The sequence below is a fragment of the Anthonomus grandis genome, chromosome 9 (assembly GCF_022605725.1).
Source record: "Anthonomus grandis grandis chromosome 9, icAntGran1.3, whole genome shotgun sequence".
In the NCBI taxonomy this organism is placed as follows: Eukaryota; Metazoa; Arthropoda; class Insecta; order Coleoptera; family Curculionidae; genus Anthonomus; species Anthonomus grandis.
Window position 1 is genome coordinate 30,461,961 of NC_065554.1, and position 23,579 is coordinate 30,485,539.

Consider the following 23,579-nt stretch of genomic DNA (forward strand, 5'->3'; position numbering starts at 1 on the left):
CTTGCGCGGTTTTATTTCTTCTCGTCGTTTTTTAGGTGTTCAGAGTTTTAGAGTTCAAGTAGTGGTTCAGATTAAAATGTGAGTTTTAAAATATTGAAAACTAACAAGTTTAAATAAAAATCATGGAATTAGAAGCGAGAGTTAAAAAGAATTTTTCCAGTTTTGCTTTACTGGAATGTCGGATACAAAAATTTTAATTAAAAGAAAATTGTTTCAGGGATTTCAATGAAATTTCACAGAAGTGTTAAGAAGAGTCCCAGAATTAATTTAAAACAAACTTCATGTAAATCGGAGCATTAGAATGAGAGTTATAGACCAGAGAACCCAATACATTTTTTTCAATTTTGCTGTTCTGGGATGTCAGATACAAAAATTTTAATTAAAAGAAAATTGTTGCAGGGATTTGAATGAAATTTCACAGAAGTGTTTAGAAGAGTCCCAGAATTAGTTTAAAACAAACATCATGTAAATCGGAGCATTAGAATGGGAGTTGTAGACCAGAGAACCCAATACACTTTTTTCAGTTTTGCTTTTCTGGGATGTCAGATACAAAAATTTTAATTAAAAGAAAATTGTTGCAGGGATTTGAATGAAATTTCACAGAAGTGTTTAGAAGAGTCCCAGAATTAGTTTAAAACAAACATCATGTAAATCGGAACATTAGAATGGGAGTTGTAGACCAGAGAACCCAATACACTTTTTTCAGTTTTGCTTTTGTGGGATGTCAGATACAAAAATTTTAATTAAAAGAAAATTGTTGCAGGGATTTCAATGAAATTTCACAGAAGTGTTAAGAAGAGTCCCAGAATTAATTTGAAACAAACATAATGTAAATCGGAGCATTAGAATGGGAGTTATAGACCAGAGAACCCAATACATTTTTTTTAATTTTGCTGTTCTGGGATGTCAGATACAAAAAATTGAATTAAAAATTAAGTGTAGCAGGGATTTCAATGAAATTTCACAGAAGTGTTAAGAAGAGTCCCAGAATTAATTTAAAACAAACATCATGTAAATCGGAGCATTAGAATGGGAGTTATAGACCAGAGAATCCAATACATTTTTTTCAATTTTGCTGTTCTGGGATGTCAGATACAAAAATTTTAATTAAAAGAAAATTGTTGCAGGGATTTCAATAAAATTTCACAGAAGTGTTAAGAAGAGTCCCAGAATTAATTTAAAACAAAAATCATGTAAATCGGAGCATTAGAATGGGAGTTATAGACCAGAGAACCCAATATATTTTTTTCAATTTTGCTGTTCTGGGATGTCAGATACAAAAAATTGAATTAAAAATTAAGTGTGGCAGGGATTTCAATGAAATTTCACAGAAGTGTTAAGAAGGGTCCCAGAATTAATTTAAAACAAAAATCATGTAAATCGGAGCATTAGAATGGCAGTTATATATCAGAGAACCCAATACATTTTTTTCAATTTTGCTGTTCTGGGATGTCAGATACAAAAATTTTAATTAAAAGAAAATTGTTGCAGGCATTTTAATGAAATTACACAGAAGTGTTAAGAAGAGTCCCAGAATTAATTTAAAACAAAAATCATGTAAATCGGAGCATTAGAATGGGAGTTATAGACCAGAGAACCCAATAAATTTTTTTCAGTTTTGCTGTACTGGGATGCCAGATACAAAAAATTGAATTAAGAATTAGGTGTGGCAGGGATTTTAATGAAATTTCACAGAAGTGTTAAAAAGAGTCCCAGAATTAATTTAAAACAAAAATCATGTAAATCGGAGCATTAGAATGAGAGTTATAGACCAGAGAACCCAATACATTTTTTTCAGTTTTGCTGTTCTGGGATGTCAGATACAAAAATTTTAATTAAAAGAAAATTGTTGCAGGAATTTCAGTGAAATTTCACAGAAGTGTTAAGAAGAGTCCCAAAATTAATTTAAAACAAAAATCATGTAAATCGGAGCATTAGAATCGGAGTTATAGACCAGAGAACCCAAAACGATTTTTTCCAGTATGGCTTTAGTGGGACGTTACATACAAAAAAATGAATAAAAAATTAATGCTTATAGGGATTTGAATGAAACTTCATAGAAATATTTAAGAGAGTCCCAGAATTAACCTTGAATCAAAATCACGAAAATCGAAGTGTTAGAATGCGAGTTATTGCCCATACAACCCAAAACATTTTTTTTTAGCATTTTTCGCTGACCGTGTGCACGTGTAAAATAAATAATTTTAGACTACTTTATGTGCATTGACTGTTTTAATTTACACCTTATGAACGTTAAAAACCGTGGAATTTTTTATTAAATTCAGGAAGAAAAAAAAGCCACAAAATCGATCGTTTATTCGTTTATTTTTCCTCGTCATAAAAAAATATCCTTTCGTAACTTACTCCTAAACATTTCACTATAAATATCACATACATCTTATTGCTTTTATCTACGTAAAAGAACAACAACTAATATTCATTCACAAATATTTTCAGTGTTTTCTATCAATGTATAATGAGCAAATCGCACCTAAATAGTTATAATATTAAAAAACAAAACATTCTCTAATATACAGATACCAGCCTTGTATTTGTAAAAACCTATTTAGGAAAAAAAGTATGTAGAAAAAATATTTACAAAGTATAATTTTTTAAACTAAAACTTGACCCATTTTTAATGTTAATCTACTTGGTGTCTTGAACAATTTACTACTAGGGAACGTTGTATTTGACCAAGCATGAAATGGCTTTAGTACAACTTTTTAAACTGTATCAAGTTCTATTATTAACATTCTTAATCCTTAACTAGTCAATGGGTTGCATTTAAAATTATACTAAAAATATATTGCGAATGACGCACTATCTATTTAAACAGCGAAAATTGAAAAGTGTTGCGAATGGGGTTTTTAGTACAATTTAGAAAAATCATTTTTTGGTTATATAGGTAAATAATGTTTAGATCGTTCGTTTTTCCATTATCACACTTTTTCATATTTAAATGGAAACAATTTTAAAATATCTTAAGGGCGTAATATTTTAGTACATACTAAAAACGACTTTTGTCACGGTTTTTGGTACATGCTTTTAAATTCTTCAAAATCTATGACTGTACCACCGACATATTGCTTTTTAAAATGTACAATTTAAAAGACAATTTTTGCACTTGAATGTAAACATTAAAGAACTTGCTTAGTGATTCCAACGAACATTTTGTATTTACAATAAAATACATTAGAAAATTGCTTAGTGATGCTTAGTGATGCACACACATTGATTTTAGTACAATTTTAATAGAAAACTGAGTCATAAACAGTACAATTTATTGATAGAATATTTGTACTATTTAAAAAATTTCTTAAATTAATGCAAATTTTGTATTTACATTAAAACACATTAGAAATTTCTTCGTGATATGAGGCCTAAGCCGTGCATAAGAGCGTTTTGAGTACAATTTTTTAATCAAAATAAGCGGTACAAATTTCTAATAGAATGTTGGTACTAATTAAAAGTTTGATCTAAAAACGTCTTGTGCATGGTCAGAGGCATCATTACACATTTGCATCACTACACAATTCTTCCATATAAAGTAATTTTTGCATTTAAATAGAAACTCTTTAGAAATTACTGGGCATTTTAAGTACAATTTCCAATTTAAAAATAGGTGACAAATTGTACAAAATGTTAATATGATTTTGTACTATTTAGAAAATTTGTATTAAAAAAACCTTGTGGGTGTTTAGAGGCCTCGCAGTGCCACGTAATTTCTTTATTTAATGCAATTTTTGGAATTAACTATAAACACTTAAGAAATTGCTTAGTGGTGCGGGGCCTGTAGCTACGCCTAAGGGCACTTTTAGTACAATTTTAATAAAAAACCGAGTCTTAAACAGTACAACTTATTGATCGAATGTTTGAGTCATTTAAAAAGTTGTACTGAAAAGGCCACGCACCACTACACAATTCTTCCATATATTCCATATATTTTAAATTAAAAAATTTAAAAGTAGTTGACAAATTGTACAAAATGTTAATATAATTCTGTACTATTTCAAAAATTTGTAATATAACGACTTGTGTGTGTCCAGCGGCTTTGCAGTGCCACCTAATTTCTCCATTTAATGCAATTTTTGCATTTAAATAATTGAAACGCCTACGAATTTTTGTAGTCTCTGGCCAGGCATAAATCTCTTTAGTATTACTTTAAAAACAAACCATTGACTAGCGGAGGGTAAAGAACAGTGAACCTCTCCTGAAGAATACAAACTTATATATAGCGCATACATAAATTCACCCTGTACATTTCATTATAAACCTCAAGGAAACCTCGACTCTTTCAAATACTTGGGATGTAAAATATTGTGGTGCGAACCAGACCTCACCAGTTCATCGTCGTCAGCAGGAAACATCCTCCTCCGCTGGTAACTATGAAACTCGGTAGGCTCGAACTCCTCGTTTTTCCTCCTATAAAACTCCACCGAGCCGTAAATGTCGATTTGAGGAGGTCGTTGCTTGTCCACGTCCATAGCCCTCCTCCACGCCTCCCTGTACCGTTTCTCCGCCTCAGTTTGCATCTCGACTCCCGGTTTCTTACGGGAGTGAGTGGAGGATTCGCTCGAGTTCTCCTCCGACGTACCCAACCCCAGGTCCTTATCGTTCATATCCCCATACGGTTTCCTCAAATACTCCCCGTGCGGTTTCGGACTGTTATTCCCGTTCAAAGTGAAACGGGGAATACAGTAGGGATGCGGCAGAGATTTTTGCACCTGAGACAATTTCGGGTCTTCGTCTTCTTCTTCCTCGCTGTTGGAGCCACTACAGGAACCCGGTCCAAAGAGGGAGAGGAGCACCGGTAACAGGAACAGTCCGTGCATTGCTCCCAGGAAAACCACCAGGAAGATCATCTTGAAGAAGACGGCGAAGATGTAGTTGTTGGCGAGGATTAGGGCGAGCATACCGAGGATGGTGCTTACGGAACCTGGAATTGTAACAATCATTGAATTCCAACCTATATTATTACGAAATTTTCTAGCTAGGAAATCACATCACCCAGGAAATGAGATACTGGGAATTAAAATAGGTTGTCCTGTGATTTTAGACAGTTATCTCAGTCGTAATACATAAGGTTTCATACTATAAACAGGTGAAATTTGATTGACTTGACTTCGAACTTCTCGATCAGCTTGAAACTTTCAAGCCTAAAGGTCTATAAGGGAACCAAGGTCTAAAAACATTCTGCATCATCTCCCTATATAGGGCAAGTCGTTATTAGCAAGCAAAAGTGAGTTTTGGTTTAAATGGACAACTCGTGGAAAATTTATTATTTCTTTATTAATTAATTCGCAAGTTATTACAAATGATTTTTCAACAAGACATGTTTTAGTTGAATTATTGCATCAACACTGACAATGTATACCTACAGTGTATTAAAATTTATCCTTACATGGTAAATTAAGCGTATTTTCATGTAAATAAGTATCTGGTGGAAAATGTCCCCAAAGTTCTCTTATTTTTTTTACTAGGTTTCGCTAAAGATCTTAATATTGATAATGGTTCTAAGATCCAAAAACACATTTATCGGGGTCCAATTTAGGTCAAAATATTCGTAAAAAATCAGTGGTTTAAGGGTCAATCAATACACATATTAATTGTGTTAACAATAGCCCATCATTAGAATTAGAAGGATTCACACTGACATTGACACTCATAATAAATTTGATGTTGTCTTAAGAGAATTGGAGTTAAGGAAACTGGATGTAAGTGGCTTCGTAGCTGTTCCAGAAGCAGTTAGATTTACTCTTCCAGGTTTTACTGGCTTGTTGTTTTTTTAACTTTCTGTACATTTTGCAGGAAAATCCTAAAATAGGTGTCTAATGAAATTAAATAGAGAATCCCTGTACAAAATTACATGATTCTAACTATCTTGGTTCTTGAGTTATAGACACTTTGTAACTTTTTCAGAAAAAAAATTAGCCACCCTTAAAATTTGTATTTTTTAATTTCCTATACATGTTGTAAAAAAATCCTGAAATAAGTGTTTAATGAAATTAAATGGAGAATCCCTGTACAAAGTTTTATGATTCTGACTCTTTTGGTTCTTGAGTTATAGACACTTTTAGAAAAAAAAATTAGCCACCCTTAGAATTTTAATTTTTTAATTTTCTATACATGTTGTAGAAAAATCCTGAAATAGGTGTTTAATAAAATTAAATGGAGAATCCCTGTACAAAGTTTCATGATTCTGACTCTCTTGATTCTTGAGTTATAGACACTTTTAGAAAAAAAAATTAGCCACCCTTAGAATTTTAATTTTTTAACTTCCTATACATGTTGTAAAAAAGTTCTGAAATAGGTGTCTAATAAAATTAAATAGAGAATCCCTGTACAAAGTTTTATGATTCTGACTCTCTTGGTTCTTGAGTTATAGACACTTTTAGAAAAAAAAATTAGCCACCCTTAGAATTTTAATTTTTTAACTTCCTATACATGTTGTAGAAAAATCCTGAAATAGGTGTTTAATGAAATTAAATGGAGAATCCCTGTACAAAGTTTCATGAGTCTGACTCTCTTAGTTCTTGAGTTATAGACACTTTTAGAAAAAAAAATTAGCCACCCTTAGAATTTTAATTTTTTAACTTCCTATACATGTTGTAGAAAAATCCTGAAATAGGTGTTTAATAAAATTAAATGGAGAATCCCTGTACAAAGTTTCATGATTCTGACTCTCTTGGTTCTTGAGTTATAGACACTTTTAGAAAAAAAAATTAGCCATCCTTAGAATTTTAATTTTTTAACTTCCTATACATGTTGTAGAAAAATCCTGAAATAGGTGTCTAATAAAATTAAATGGAGAATCCCTGTACAAAGTTTCATGATTCTGACTCTCTTGATTCTTGAGTTATAGACACTTTTAGAAAAAAAAATTAGCCACCCTTAGAATTTTAATTTTTTAACTTCCTATACATGTTGTAAAAAAGTTCTGAAATAGGTGACCAATAAAATTAAATGGAGAATCCATGTACCAAGTTTCATGATTCCGACTCTCTTGGTTCTTGAGTTATAGACACTTTTAGAAAAAAAAATTAGCCACCCATAGAATTTTAATTTTTTAACTTCCTATACATGTTGTAGAAAAATCCTGAAATAGGTGTCTAATAAAATTAAATGGAGAATCCCTGTACAAAGTTTCATGATTCTGACTCTCTTGATTCTTGAGTTATAGACACTTTTAGAAAAAAAAATTAGCCACCCTTAGAATTTTAATGTTTTAACTTCCTATACATGTTGTAGAAAAATCCTGAAATAGGTGTCTAATGAAATTAAATGGAGAATCCCTGTACAAAGTTTTATGATTCTGACTTTCTTGGTTCTTGAGTTATAGACACTTTTAGAAAAAAAAATTAGCCACCCTTAGAATTTTAATTTTTTAACTTCCTATACATGTTGTAGAAAAATCCTGAAATAGGTGTCTAATAAAATTAAATGGAAAATCTCTGTACAAAGTTTCATGAGTCTGACTCTCTTGGTTCTTGAGTTATAGACACTTTTAGAAAAAAAAATTAGCCACCCTTAGAATTTTAATTTTTTAACTTCCTATACATGTTGTAGAAAAATCCAGAAATAGGTGTTTAATTAAATTAAATAGAGAATCATTGTACAAAATTTCATGATTCTGACTCTTTTGGTTCTTGAGTTATAGACACTTTTAGAAAAACAAATTAGCCACCCATAGAATTTTAATTTTTTAACTTCCTATACATGTTGTAGAAAAATCCTGAAATAGGTGTCTAATAAAATTAAATGGAGAATCCCTGTACAAAGTTTCATGAGTCTGACTCTCTTAGTTCTTGAGTTATAGACACTTTTAGAAAAAAAAATTAGCCACCCTTAGAATTTTAATTTTTTAACTTCCTATACATGTTGTAGAAAAATCCTGAAATAGGTGTTTAATAAAATTAAATGGAGAATCCCTGTACAAAGTTTCATGATTCTGACTCTCTTGGTTCTTGAGTTATAGACACTTTTAGAAAAAAAAATTAGCCATCCTTAGAATTTTAATTTTTTAACTTCCTATACATGTTGTAGAAAAATCCTGAAATAGGTGTTTAATAAAATTAAATGGAGAATCCCTGTACAAAGTTTCATGATTCTGACTCTCTTGATTCTTGAGTTATAGACACTTTTAGAAAAAAAAATTAGCCACCCTTAGAATTTTAATTTTTTAACTTCCTATACATGTTGTAAAAAAGTTCTGAAATAGGTGACCAATAAAATTAAATGGAGAATCCATGTACCAAGTTTCATGATTCCGACTCTCTTGGTTCTTGAGTTATAGACACTTTTAGAAAAAAAAATTAGCCACCCATAGAATTTTAATTTTTTAACTTCCTATACATGTTGTAGAAAAATCCTGAAATAGGTGTCTAATAAAATTAAATGGAGAATCCCTGTACAAAGTTTCATGATTCTGACTCTCTTGATTCTTGAGTTATAGACACTTTTAGAAAAAAAAATTAGCCACCCTTAGAATTTTAATGTTTTAACTTCCTATACATGTTGTAGAAAAATCCTGAAATAGGTGTCTAATGAAATTAAATGGAGAATCCCTGTACAAAGTTTTATGATTCTGACTTTCTTGGTTCTTGAGTTATAGACACTTTTAGAAAAAAAAATTAGCCACCCTTAGAATTTTAATTTTTTAACTTCCTATACATGTTGTAGAAAAATCCTGAAATAGGTGTCTAATAAAATTAAATGGAAAATCTCTGTACAAAGTTTCATGAGTCTGACTCTCTTGGTTCTTGAGTTATAGACACTTTTAGAAAAAAAAATTAGCCACCCTTAGAATTTTAATTTTTTAACTTCCTATACATGTTGTAGAAAAATCCAGAAATAGGTGTTTAATTAAATTAAATAGAGAATCATTGTACAAAATTTCATGATTCTGACTCTTTTGGTTCTTGAGTTATAGACACTTTTAGAAAAACAAATTAGCCACCCTTAGAATTTTAATGTTTCAGCTTCCCATATATGGTCGTAGAAAAATCCTGAAATTGATGTCTAATGAAATTAAATGGAAAATCATTGTACAAAGTTTCATAATTCTGACTCTCTTCGTTCTTAGATTATAAACACTTTGCAATTTGTTTATGAAATTTTCATAAGAATTCTGATTCAGAAAACGTTAAGAGCTTTCGGAGGAGTACAGAGTGCCTTAAAAAAGATATATATTACTTAGAATCCTTTAAGGGACTTCTCAGGAAAAGCAGGATGCCTGGAAGTGTAAATTTACTCTTTCGGGTACTTCTATACATTGAGTTCTTCCTGCGGAATATATAGAAGGATTCTTGGAGGGACTAAGTGCTCTAGGAAAAAAAAAACTTATTTTTGCTATAAATATTTAAATCTTGGAGAAGTGAAATTGTGACAAATAAATTAAATTAGCAACAATTTTATTTGTCTATTAACTATCAAGCTTTTCACCAGTTTTCTATCTACCTTTATTAATTTCGTGATTTTTTTTTCGTCATGTTAATCTGATTCGTAAAGCCTCTCCAAACTTTAATTAATTATTCTGCAACGGTTTTGAAAAGTCTAATTCAAATTTGGTTATGGCCTTTCCAAAATTCGTATTTTTTTATTCCTGACAAGGTTTTCACCAACTCACACCTGCATGATAAATGGATCGATCGACTGTCTTAAGAAAGAGAAAATTAAACCTTTCATATGTGAAATTGTTTGAAATGGTCCTCGAATTTTTCCAAACTTTTGTCAGCAATTGTAAGCAATCCTCGTACAGTGGCTTTTAATCAGCTCATGAATTTTTACTTTCAAAACCTCCAGTTTTCACTCAAAAAAATCCTCGGAAATCCATGATCAGTATTTCAGTCTATCAACACTTAAATAAAAGTCTAAATGTTGGGATCTAGGATCAGACCCTCGGAGGTTAGGTTAGCAAAATGTTGAGAGAACTTGATTTTATGAGAAGTTTCTCTTATCTTAAATTTCTCACGGCCATTAAAACTTACCTTGGAAAATAGGCAATCCCAAAGCATACAGCGCCTCCCTCATCTTCCCTTTGGAGGTCTTCTTCGGAGAGGACATGTAGGCGTAACAAATATGGGCCGTAAAGTCCACACTGAACCCGATACACATGATCAGATTAATCATGGAAATCGAGTCCAGGTTGACTTTCCATAGGGCCATGTAACCCACTACACCGGCTTCGATGGACACGATACTAAAGGCCACCCAAAAGGCACAGAAAACGTTCGGGATGAATATGAATGACACGATCATCATGATCGCACCACCTATGACTATGTTCTGGATCGTTAACGGACGCACTAGTTCAAACTGGAAAATGTAAATTGCAATTTCCTGATTGGCAAAACCTACAATGGAACTTACCTGGTCAAAAAATACAAAATATGGATGAAACACTGTGGCATTGAGGGGTGAATCTTCGCAAATCTTCCTGAGTGCCCTGACCATTTCCTTTTCGTGTTCTGTTCCAGAGATATTGACCGCTTGAATGAGGAACCGCATCGCGATGATTTTTTCGTGTTTCTCATCGAACTTGACGTCCAGTGAGTAGGAGCTCGATGGATTAAGCCATTCACGCTGTTAAAAAAAGGTTGATAAAACTTTTTCGCGTAAACTTTTAATGTTTGACTTGACTCACTTCTTCTAGGGCATCCATAAAACCTTTTGTAGTGTTGATCGGGGTATTGAAATCTTCAGAGTTTCTTTCCACGTATTTTAAGAAGTCTCTTAACCACGATTCGGTGTAAATGTTCGTGATGTATGAGGTGTTTTCGAAAGTTTGAGTCAGTTTCTCTACTTCTTGTTGAACTTTTGGGTCCGAATAGTCGTATTCACCTGCCACGATCACTTGTACCCTAGGAAATGGACATTTTACAGTGAGTTTTTCATAATATATCAGAGTCAAATAAAGTTAATGTTTAAACACCGAGATGTTGTTAATAAAGCTGTGCCTCAGGTATTTAGACTATGAAATGGACACTCTTGGAAATAAATTATCTTTAAAAGTTGAGTAAAAATACTTAGAGATCTAGAGATGTTAGTAACTGATGAATCAAGAAAATTTGTACTAGACTTGGTTAATTGAAACGATTGGATATCTAATTCAGAATTTGTTGAAGAATGTACTAAAATTTGTAAATTTTTTTTTAATGATTTTTTTTATAAAAATTTGTTTAATGTCAAAATGCTAATAACTCTAAAATCCAGAAAGTTGGAATTATAAAAAATTGTACTAAAATTGCTGAATTAAATTGATTTTTTGAAATATGTGCAGGAAGTTGAAAAAGTTATTTTTTTTTAGAGAAGTGATTTTTTTTTATAAAACTTCGTTTAATATCAAAATAGTCATGACTCAAAAACCAAAAAGTTCGAAATTTTTAAAATTTGGACTAAAGTTCCTCAATGTATATATGTCCGTATCAGCATTTGTAAAAAAATGTACTAAAAGTTGTAATTTTTTTGTAACGTGATTTTATAGACAAATTCATATTAAGATTCTTATAACTCAAAAAATAAGAAAGTTATGGTTTTGAAAATTTGTACTAGAACTCTTCAATTAAGCCGATTGAACACCTATTTCAGTATTTTTTGAGAAATGTACAAAAAGTGCTTAAAAAATATTTTTTTATAAAAAAAGGTGATTTTTCTTTGAAAAATTGTCCATGTCAAAAACCAAAATTAAATTAAAATTTCAATTTATAAAACTCAAAAGTTTAAATCCTTTAAGGTAAACTTTGATTTTTTTAATAAAAAAATAGAAAATGTCACTTATTTTAAAAGGTCAATTTAAGAAATTAATTAACATTTTCCTATTTTAATCAAATTTTCCAGAAAATAAATTTCCTCTAAAAAAATTCAAAAAAGTGAACATTTCACCCTACAATAATATATTTTTTTCCCAACGTTTTGTACAAAATGACCTATCATCAGAACTTATTCCGAAATTTCGATAACTGGAAGAAAAACTCTTGAATTTATTGGAACAAAATAAGAAATTAGTCCAGGAGTGCCTGAAAATTATCGTCAATTTTCCCACTGTCAAATATGCCCCCAAAAATGGCACAATTCTCATTTTTTTTTTTAGACACTTTACGAAACTGATTTGCTATTTCAGGCAATTGGGTTGGGTTGGGAGAAACAGGGGTACAAACTAGAAAAGTGTGCGACAGACAATAATAGAACTGGAGGAGTAATTGCTTTAGTAAGAAATGATCTTCGATATAAGTTAAAAAATGTGCAATGTGTTGAAAATTTTGTTTGGTTGTTGTCCTTGGAACTGTCCTCATCTGGTATAAAGTATTTGTGTTCTGTATTGTACCATGCTCCACAAAGACAGGATGCTGCCTTTATTGAGTTTTTTGAAAACTACCTAGACGAGGTAAGCGATTCTAATGGCACTATTATTATTTTGGGAGATTTTAATCTGGATTTACTTAATAACTTATTTTATGTTGACAAAATAAAGGATGTAATATTTTCCAGTGGATTTACACAAATTGTAAAATCGCCTACAAGAATAGTACCTACGAGCCAGACGCTTATTGATTATGTAGTAACTAACGATAAAAATTTACCTCTTGAAGTTCATTTAACACCGAAAATCAGTGACCATTCCATTATCTCGATTAATGTTGATGATCAAAATATAGTGACTCCTAATATAACTACTTTGAAAAGATCTACTAAACATTATAACTCAGATCAATTGCAACATGATATTATTAGTACACCTTGGAACACCAGCATTTCAGATGTTAATTTAAAAGCAGAAGCCTCTATCTTCTCTATTACATCAAGCCTCAACGAAATGTGTCCCATGATCCCAGCTGTCACAGAACAAAAATATCAAGATAAGAAGTGGATTAACTCGAAAATTAAAAATCTAATGCGTGAGAGGGATAGTCTGTATAAAAGAGCCATTTTACATAAAAATGAAGATATATGGGCAGAGTATAAATCAAGACGAAATGCTATCGTGAGTAAAATTAGAAATGAGAAAGACAATTATTTTGCTGCAACCATAGATGAAAATCGAAAAAAACCAAGGGAGCTATGGAAAAATCTGAAGACCCTTCTGCCGGGTAAAACTGAAGCAATACAGAGCGAAATTGTCTTTGGAACAAAGAATGAGACTGACGTGGCAGCAATAGCACATCAATTTAATCATTTTTTTATAAATAGTATCAGTGAGATTATTCAAAATATAGTTAGTAATGCCCCAAGAAGTCCAACCTCAACTAATATTCTCCAGAATTTTGAACCAATATCAATGGCTAAATTGAGACAAGTCGTTAATAATCTAAAAAATGTAGGCGGGGGTGAAGATGGCATCTCCAAACAGATTCTTTGTGATGTCTGTCATGTTGCTGGAAATAGGCTGTTGGACGTCGTAAACAATCGTAAACGTCGTAATTGAAATGGCATGTTCTCAATCGAAATGATTAAACACCTGATTCAAAAAAAAAAAAAAAAATACAGAAAAGTGTAAAAAAAATAAAAAAAAAAGAATTTGGAAAAATCTATATCAAAATGTTTGTACCTTAAAAACCAAGAAATTTAGGATTTTGAAAATTCGTATTAAAATTGCTGAATTAAAATGATTGGACACCTATTTCAGCATGTGCAAGAAGTTATATCGTTTTTTAAAGTTATTTTTTTACGAAATTCATATTAAAATGCTCATTACTCAAAAACCGTAAAAGTTGGGATTTTGAAAATTGGTACTAAAATTGTTCAATTAAAATTATTGAGTACCTTTTGCAAGAACTTTTGAAAATAATGCTGGAAGTTGGAAAAAAAATATCTAAAAATCTATCTATCTAAAAACACTAAAAAATAATTTTTTTTTTAATTTCAGTTTATGAAACTCAAAAAATCGAATAATTTCTATTTTTCAAAAAATTAAAATTTAACAATAAGTGAAAAATATAATTTTTCAGATAATAAAGCAAATAATTTATTTAAAAAGGTCGATTTGAGACACCGATAAATATATTTAAAAAAAAAATTCCAAGTAAGAAATGAAATTATTTAAGTAAAATTTAATTTTGGAAATTTATTTAAAGTAAAAGTGACACAATTTTCTGTGCAAAAATAGTCAAAAAAGATAAAAAAATAATTCTACAACTGTTCATTTTCCAAAAATTACTAATTAAAAATAATTAAAATAGACCATTGCCCATGCGAAAAATTAAAATGTATTAAATTAAAATTTCAATTTTTAAAACTCAAAAGTTTAAATCCTTTAAGGAAAACTTTGATTTTTTATTAAAAAAATAGAAAATGTCACTTATTTTAAAAGGTCAATTTAAGAAATTAATAACATTATCCCATTTTAATCAATTATTTTTAGAATAAAATTGTCATTTTCAAGAAAATCGGAAACAATTAAACTAGAACCCCTTTTCCACTTTTCAGGAGTGCCTGGAAGTTATCATTTATTTCCTTACTGTCAAATACCCCCCAAGAAATTGCAAAATCTCCCATTTTTTCCTAGACACATTATTCGATTTCTGTTCAACTATATAAAAGATAATAAAAAAATTACTCCTGAACTGCCCAAATTATCCACTGACATTAATCTGTCAAAGAATTCTTCAATTTTTCGTGTTTTTCCAGAAAGTTGAGTAGTTAGTCATCCCTTCCAGGTAGTTAGAATTACAAATCCTTCAACTGTCTGCAGATAATTGAAAAATTACCTCTAGTGCCTGGAAGTTACAAAAAAAACTTCTTCTACTGTGAACATCTGGTAGCTTTTCCAGGCACTTGAATTAACCAATTATTGTGTCTATAAGGGATTTGAAAGAAAACAACTGTTTAATTTCCTGGGAAAAAATTGTTGATTGTTTCTTCATTCACCGTCAAAATCTTCTTTCGAGTGTTAACGTACTCAATTGTTCATGGAAAAAAAAATGGAAAGTTACCCCAGAATGCCTGGAAGTTTTTAGGTTATCGTAATTCTTTACTCATATTACCGAGATGCCTTGTTCGTTTGAGTCATCATAAAAACCCGACCTAGAAACATATGTCGCAACTTGCTTGAACCACCTTCACCCGTCACGAAACAATTAATACCACCGATTGTTGTTCATTGGAAATGCAATGAATGGAAGTACGAATAACAATTGTCATATAATGTATTAATTTTTTCTGTAGCATTTTATCTATGTAGCTTTTTGCTCAATAAAGATTATTATTATATATATGTCTGGATTTTCAAAAAAAGGAAAATACCATTTGAAAAAAAAAAACGAATTATGTGGAAAAAATAATAAATAAATAAATCGTTTTCACTTTCTTGCAAATTAATTTATTTTTTGAAAAATGGAAAAATTGTTTGAAAACTGTCACTTTTTGAATTTCTTTGCCATTTTTTGTGTTAAAATAGAATTAATTGTTAATTCCAGGTATTTTCTTTCTTATGTTTTCCAGATGTTATTATCGTTAAATATAAATTTATTCAATGATTTTTTAGTAAATTTTTGGTTTTAGTATATTTATCAACTGTATACCGTCATGATATATTTAATAAACTTTAAAATATACGTATACTATTCTGTTTACAAAATGGAGAAAATTTAGAAAATTGACACGGGATTTACATAAATATCTAGTTTTAAAACTCGATTACTACACCTCAAATATTTGATAAAATTCTTCTTAAAAATCGCTGTTTTTCTTCCATATTATCCGATCTAATAGCCCTGTTTTTATACTAAATACTTATATATAAAATAACATCAAATTAAACAGTGTTATTAAAATGAATATTGTATAAATATTTTCTGCAAAAATATTGTGTTTCATTAGCACAAGCCGTGACCCCCCCACCCATCCCAAACATTTGCCCAGTAAGAAATTCTTGTGAAAAATCACTGTTTTTGTATTAAATATTTATAAATATACATATATATAATTATATCAAATTTAAATAAATAAACTATGTTATTAGATTAAATATTATACGACAAATCCAGCTGCTATTAATGCGTATTATTTTGGAAAACAATGATTTTTGAAAACAATTTCTTACTGGTAAGCTGTGTGGGGTGGGTGGCGGGTTAAGAATAAGGTTAATGAAAAACGGTTTTTTTGCAAAATATTATTGCCTAAGAGAAAAATGCTTTTTAAGAAAATTATAGGTAAAAAAAAATTAATAATTTTCCAAACTATACTTTTCTCTTAACCCTTACGCTACCCGATGTCACAATTGTGACTTCCTTATTTACTAGTGTTATAAGGATCAAAAAATGTTTAATCTAGTAGAGAACCGTGCGACATGATTGTGAATAGTGCATTTTATAGGTGTGCACGCGCAAATCGTTTATTTTGCCGGGAGTGCATTCTTGTCGTAACCTGAGTTTCAGATTATTTTCAACAATAGCTCGTGCAGTTATTATATACTTACAGAATTTAGGGGAAAAAAGGAGTGCTTAATATTAAATAGGTATGCATGGTACAAAAATTAACGTCTCTCAATAGCAACAAACATCTTTATAACAACAAATTCTGCGTACAGTTACTACTAAACATTGACTTAGAAGGTGCTATTATTTACTATAATTACTATACGTACTACTTATTTATTGTGAATCAATCTGTGATATAAGCCAATTTTATTTTATTTATACTGTGTGTTTTTTTTTTGGTTTTACTTAATGGTTGTGCTGCGTATTTTAATGTATAACAATTGTATCTGTGGTGTATGTATGATGGAGATGTTATTAGGTTTTAATTGTTACGTAAACCTCTAATGTAAATTTGGTAAGTCGTCTTAATTTTAGCTTTTATGCTTTGGTCTCCGTTTATTCGTGTTTTTGTTTGGGTAGTTTCTTAACTATTGCTTTCACCATTTTGTACCAATTGTATCTTTTTCAGCCTTGAAAAAGACCTAAATAAACATCGAAACGTCGGCTAATTTCAAATCTTGAGGTTTGATTTCTGTCCTTAACCCGCTATACTTCACTTCTATTAAATAGGTATAATAAACTTCAATTAGGTGTATTGTTTTTAGAGATTGAAAATATCTTTAAAATTGTTGATTCCAAGAATGGTTTTGTTATGTATATCATAATTGTGAGCCATGGGAGTTAACGTGGTTTGGTTTTAATTAAGTTGGATACAATTAATTCTTTGTTACAGGAAGATGTAAGGAAATTATTGATTTGGACCATCTAAGGGATGAGGATACTTTGCCTAAAATGTAATGTTTTTCTTTGTTTAACCAAAGATAAAAACTGTTTTATTTAATTCTATACAAAGTAATAAATTTTGTTTGATAATTATGCGTTTCTAATGTTGGCTCCTTAGGCACACAATTGTGTACTCCCTAAATCCCTCCCTTAACCCTGTCGAATATTTTTTTAAATAATTTTCCGTACCTTTTGACCCAACTTTATCGGCGTAAAATAAATATAAACCCCAAACTCAATTTTTTTTATCTCGGTACTGTAAGAGATATAATTTTAATGTTTTCGAGTAAAACATGAAGGAACCCTATTTTATTTCTCAAAAGTAAGGCGTATTGAAATTGTAGTAGTAGTAGTAGTGCCATTTTTTATCGCAAATAAGTAGAAATTAGTTTTTTTGAGATAAGTCAATAAGTGTTGACAAAATTTCAATTTCTTTTCATTATCTAGGTTTAAAAATACAGTTTTTCAATTGAAACTATTGGTATATTTATCAGCCGTATATGGTCAAGGATACTTCATTTCAATTTACCAATTGTGTCTATGAGGGATTTGAAAGGAAACAGCTTTTTAATTTTCTGGGAAAAAATTGAGGAATTAGTCCTAGAGTGTCTGGAAGATATCGTTTGTTCATTCACCATTAAAATCTTCAGAGCCTTTCCAGTGTTAACGTACTCGATTGCTCTTAGAAAAAAAAAAATGGAAAATTATCCTAGAATGCCTGGAAGTTTTTAGGTTATAGTAATCCCTAACTCCAAATCGAATAATTTAGTCAAAATATAGTCGGTTACCAACCATAGCCGGTTGATGATTAAGTAATATATTAGATATTCTATATATCTATTAGGGAAGCGAATTTTCGAAACTCATTATTACTATTATAATTTAAAAAAAATAAATAAATAAAATGGGCACAGGTACATACGTACTTAGGAAAAAATCCTGATGATATTTTCTTAAGTTGTTCTATATCATCATTTTAAGTAACTGGTTTTTTTCTTGATAAATAAAATATATACTAAAATAATTGAAATTGCTATCTATGTATGTACGTTTACGTATGTAAAGGTGCTGAAACTACACTGCTATCACATTTTTTGAAAATTCTTGCCTGTGTATCAGAACCTCCAATGAAACTTTAGATTGGAATTGATTGGGAAAACTCTATGAATCAAATTCTTACCTATAAGGAAACTCTCGATAATAATCGTCCTCCCGATCGAAGAACTCGATGGCATACGACCCATTTTTGGCAACTTTCCTCCGTTCTAATCCCTCTTCGATTTTGGTGATCCCGTAACCGGCTCCCACCAAATAGAGGCCGAATATCAGAATCACCAAGACTTTCACGAAGCCGTTACTTAAGAACGCTAAAAATTTAAGAAAAATTTGATGAAACAGTTATTTGATAGGGTCAAGTCTCTTACCGGAGAAATAATCTCTAAAGAATACCATAACTCCATGCTCTTTATTATCTTTTGGGTTGTCTACGTCGTCGGGGTTCACTCCGCCACTGCAGAACGCTCTGTAGAGCCAACATCTGTCCTCTGGAATAAAATGTAATATTTTTTTTAAAAGAAAACTGTACCTATTTTTAGTATAATCTAACTTATTCCAACTATAAGAGTTAAGGACTCTAACTGGAATACCAAAAGTTCTTGTCAAAAAATTGAACACCTAATTTGGTATTTTTTTCAAAATATTTACCCTGCCACTGTGCTTTCGCCAAAGTATTGTGTGAAAAATTACGTTAAAAATTCTGGGACGCAGTTACACATTCCACCATACGATTCGGCACCCGTCTCTATTCATAACGAACTATTTAATGTACCGAATTTTATAGCGAAAAGTGGCGCTGAAGTTTAGGCTGGAATGTTACGTAATATTTATTTATAAAGGGTGCTGTAGTGCAATGTTAGAGTGGAATATTGAGGTTATTGATGTAGGGCTTGCGTACGCTGTATATGTATACAGGGTGTCTACTATAAAAACTGCCAAACTTTAAGAGGTGATTATATAAGTCATTTGCAACAAAAAAGTCCTATAACATTTTTTCGAAAAGTTGTTAGTTCTTCTGATATTTAAAAAGAAAGTTAAAAAAAATATTGTATTATTCAATAAATTTATTTGTAATTTATTAATCAAATATTTTTACAATATAATTTACATAAGTAAGTTACTCGGTCAGTGATCGGCAGCGGGACTTTCACTATCAACGTGCAGGATTTTCCACCAGCGGTACGTACCTACATACGTAGATGTACATTAACCGAAATAACGTTCAAATGAACGTATATACCTAAATTATCAAATCGGTAAAAAAATGTTGTCGGTAAAACCAGGCCAATCTTAACGATCTTATGTAAGAAATAAGAAAACCCGATAGTTATTTCAGCGAACGCCTTATATAAATGAAATTATTCGACGCCATATAAGAAAGTAGTACGTCGAAATGAAATGTGTACGGCAGGAAGAGTAAGTAATGTGGGGCAAGAGATCTCAAGGTCGCGTTATGTCACCTGTAGCGTCGTTTAAACAGTTTTATATAAAATAAAATTATACTAAAAACATAATAGTATATAATTCTATTATAATTTTGTACTATTTATCATTCAGTTGTCCAATTTTTAAGCCTTTATTTAAGCTGGTTCCCGGATTTTTTTATTCAAATTTTGACACATAGATGGACACTCCCTGTAATTTACTTAATTTTGTTTGCACTGATATAATTTGAAAAAATGTACATCAATTAAGCCAAGTCACTGTAAAGAATTAAATATTTCGTTAAAAAAAAACTTAGCAATTTTTGAATATTTATAACTAGAAGTTCCAAATGCAGACAAGGTATCAAGTAATAAACTTTAGTAGGGACATGCATAATTAAATCAGAGCTTATATTGTATATTGTTAAAAATTTTCACAATTTGTAGACAAAGCCTAAGTAAAAATAAGAAAATACAGAAAGTAAAAAAATACAATAAAAAATATACATAGAATATTGTAATATAGAACAAAATTGTATGAGGTCAAAATACAAGCAAAAAATAAATAAATAAATTAGTGAATAAATTAAAAAAAAATCAATTTACACTAAAATGTATACAAAGTAAAGAGGTAAACAAATCAAGTATAAAAAGTAACACAAGGGCCTACAATACAATATTTAAAAAAAAAAGAAAAAGAAGTTTTTTTTTATTATTATAGCTCTATATAGTATTTCTGTAGGCATTAGACCGTACACAAGAGACCCAGGAAGGAATAATCAGTATCCTCAAGAGGAATTAACATTAGTGTATTAGCTGGATTGTATCTTGGAACCCCTTAAAAATCTCAATTCATTGTTTCTTTTATGTTTATTTTTCCTTATAGCGGTTGTTAGGTCGTCTTTTTTTTTAAGTAATAATTTTATATACAAGGGATTTCATATTTCCCATTTAGTCGAATGAAATGTTGAAAATTGAATTATTTGGATCTTTAAATTATCATGTTCTTGTCAGTTAATTTTTGACAGTAAATAATAAGATTTTTAACTGTTCATAACCTAAAAACCATCAAACCGTTGAAGCGGAACGACCTCTACCTTTGATATAGTCTGTTCTATTAGAATATCGAACGCCTTAAATATTTTCTTTATATTTAAGGTTACAACTGTCCTGTTTCTTCGCTAGCAATTTGTATTATTTATTTTATTATTAAAGGTGGTAAAACTAAACCCGTAACTGAGGTGAATAAACTGAGATTTCCCGACATTAGTGGTTTCTTTGACTTACGAACCTCCGGGACTAAAAATCCCATTACACCATTAAATAGCACATGTGATACGTCAAATTTTAGTTACTTTACTTAGTAAAGAAATTAATTAATGTAATAGGGTTCCATAACAAAAAATATGTTTTATTTTTATTTGGGGCACTTTTTTGTATTGCCCTATATAAAATATTTACCTAAAACTTCAAAAAATGCAATTTTGAAACAAAAAAGGTAGTGGAGTATTCAAATTATTAAGAAACACCCTGTTTATAGTAGGATGATTTTTTTTTAAATACAAGGTGTGTACTATAAAAACCGCCAAACTTTAAGAGGTGATTAAACAAGTCATTTGCAACAAAAAAGTCGTATAAAATTTTTTCGAAATGTTGTTAGTTCTTCTGATATTTAACATTTTTTGATTTTATCAAATTTCTTTGTTTTTTTTCGTATAAACAAGAATATCTCCGTTATTCTTACCACCACATAAAATTTAGATATACCATCTTAAAGATAATTAAATTTGCTATAAGATGGGTATATTTAAGTTTTTGAGTAATTTTTTGTACCGGGTGATATCAGAAGTTAAATGTAACATTTGGGAAATGTGCAAAATTAGTGGTATCTTCTTCGTTGTCGTTTTTCTAAAATTTGGTAAATAGGGACATGTTTTTTTTTCAGCAACAACTACTGCATTTAATATGCTTTCCAATGATATACTTACTTTTGTGATAGCTATTTGTTTTCACAGCAATATTATGGGCAAAAGAAAGAAAACCACAAAAATTGAAAATTTTTAAATTTTATATATCTTGATTTACCAAAATTAAAAAATCAAATTTTCATTAAACAAACCTAAAATTATAACAATTGTTCAAAATGTCTTCCCTCTTGTTCAATACATTTGATGCATCTTCTTCTGACACTATCAACCCGTTCAAGTTCAACGCGTTTTTGTCGCGAGTATTAATGTTAATACTATAAACATTAGTTTTTAATGCCCCAGACATAAAAGTCAAGGGGCGTAAGGTCAGGGCTTCTGGGCGGCCATCTTACCGGACCATATCTTCCGATCCATTTCTCCCCAATGCAAAATTCAAGGAATTTTGCACAATTCTGCCATTAAGGGCTGGGCATCCATTGGAATTGAGCCGATCAGGAAGCATTACAGGCCCGAAAAGGCGACCTCTCATTAATCTTATCCATACGTTGACCCTTATCTCATACTGAAAATGTGAAACAACAGTCGCATGAGGGTTTTCTGTATGCCATATATGGTTAATTCTTAAATTCATTATTCCGGCTCTTGAAAATGTTGCTTCATCTGTCCAAGATATTTGATCTGTTCCCCACTCTTGCAACTTATTCAAGTACGACCTACAGAATTGACGCCTCACCTCACCATCCACTGGCAATAAATCCTGGACTTTTTTCAAATGAAACGGATGCAAATAATTTTTTTTAAGAACTCTATGTACAGTGGAATGGTGAATGCAGCACCAATGCGGCGAATACTTCTAGATCTATCTTCTGTAACAGCTCTGATAATAGCAGGTTCTTGTCTCCAGTTTCCCCACAGCGTCTGAACACTTCTGCAAATGTAATTTTATGGGGTTGCCGTCTATTAGGAAAACGAAGTGCATAAGATGTCCCGATATTCAATGTTTATGAAATTAGGCACTATTTAACTACTTTAAGTCGAAAAAATTTGAAAATTTTCAATTTTTGTGGTTTTCTTTCTTTTGCCCATGATATTGCTGTGAAAACAAATAGCTATCACAAAAGTAAGTATATCATTGGAAAGCATATTAAATGCAGTAGTTTTTGCTGAAAAAAAACATGTCCCTATTTACCAAATTTTAGAAAAACGACAACGAAGAAGATACCATTAATTTTGCAGATTTCTCAAATGTTACATTTAATTTCTGATAACACCCGGTATAAAAAATTACTCAAAAACTGAAATATACCCATCTTATAGGAAATTTAATTCTCTTTCAGATGGTATATCTAAATTTCATGTGATGGTAAGAATAACGGAGATATTCTTATTTATATTAAAAAAAAAAGAAATTTGATAAAATCAAAAAATGTTAAAATCGTATCAAAGTTTATCAATTCAGTGCAAATTTTTAAATAGTATAAATTTCTTAGCAGTTAAAAGTATACTAAAAAAATATTACAGAGCATCTAAAATTCCTGAAATAACTCTCTCCAGTATTTCCAATAATTTATTAGCGAATTGAGTCACTTTAAGGTCATCTAAATGGCTGGAATAAAATTTCAACTTTTTCGGAGGGATAAATATTATTCCAAGACGTTTTTAATGTAGTCCGGACTGATACAAAGCACCCAAATTGCTGGAATGAGTTCCTCTATTATTTCCAATGACTTAGCAGCAATTTGAGTCACTTCAATTTGCTATTGAACCGTTTTAGAATCAAATTTCATCTATGTCCAAAGAAAAATAATATTGTAGGAGATTTTTCTTAGAAATTTCTAAATTGTTTCAATTTAAATGTAAAAATTGTACAAATTGAAAGAAGAGACTCTTTTTTGTACTGTTTTTCACTATTTGGCTGAAGTAAAATTGTAGTACTGCAAATAAGCGTAAAACGTTTGAATATTAGTTTCATTAGT

At 30.5% G+C, this 23,579-nt stretch overlaps 1 protein-coding gene across 2 annotated transcripts in view; it reads right to left on the reverse strand.

Annotated features, from left to right (window-relative positions):
- Window positions 1–2,308: 2,308 nt before the first annotated feature.
- The window catches only part of LOC126740392 (patched domain-containing protein 3), a 48,950-nt gene continuing 27,679 nt past the window's right edge, over window positions 2,309–23,579 (reverse strand). For both annotated transcript variants that reach the window (XM_050446385.1, XM_050446386.1), the window contains exons 9-14: window positions 18,620–18,739; window positions 18,376–18,562; window positions 10,643–10,859; window positions 10,369–10,581; window positions 9,987–10,314; window positions 2,309–4,936 (exon numbers count right to left, since the gene is read on the reverse strand). In XM_050446385.1, coding sequence (XP_050302342.1) covers window positions 4,275–4,936; window positions 9,987–10,314; window positions 10,369–10,581; window positions 10,643–10,859; window positions 18,376–18,562; window positions 18,620–18,739 — 1,727 coding nt within the window. In that variant the 3' untranslated portion in view covers window positions 2,309–4,274. The remainder of the gene's footprint in view (window positions 4,937–9,986; window positions 10,315–10,368; window positions 10,582–10,642; window positions 10,860–18,375; window positions 18,563–18,619; window positions 18,740–23,579) is intronic.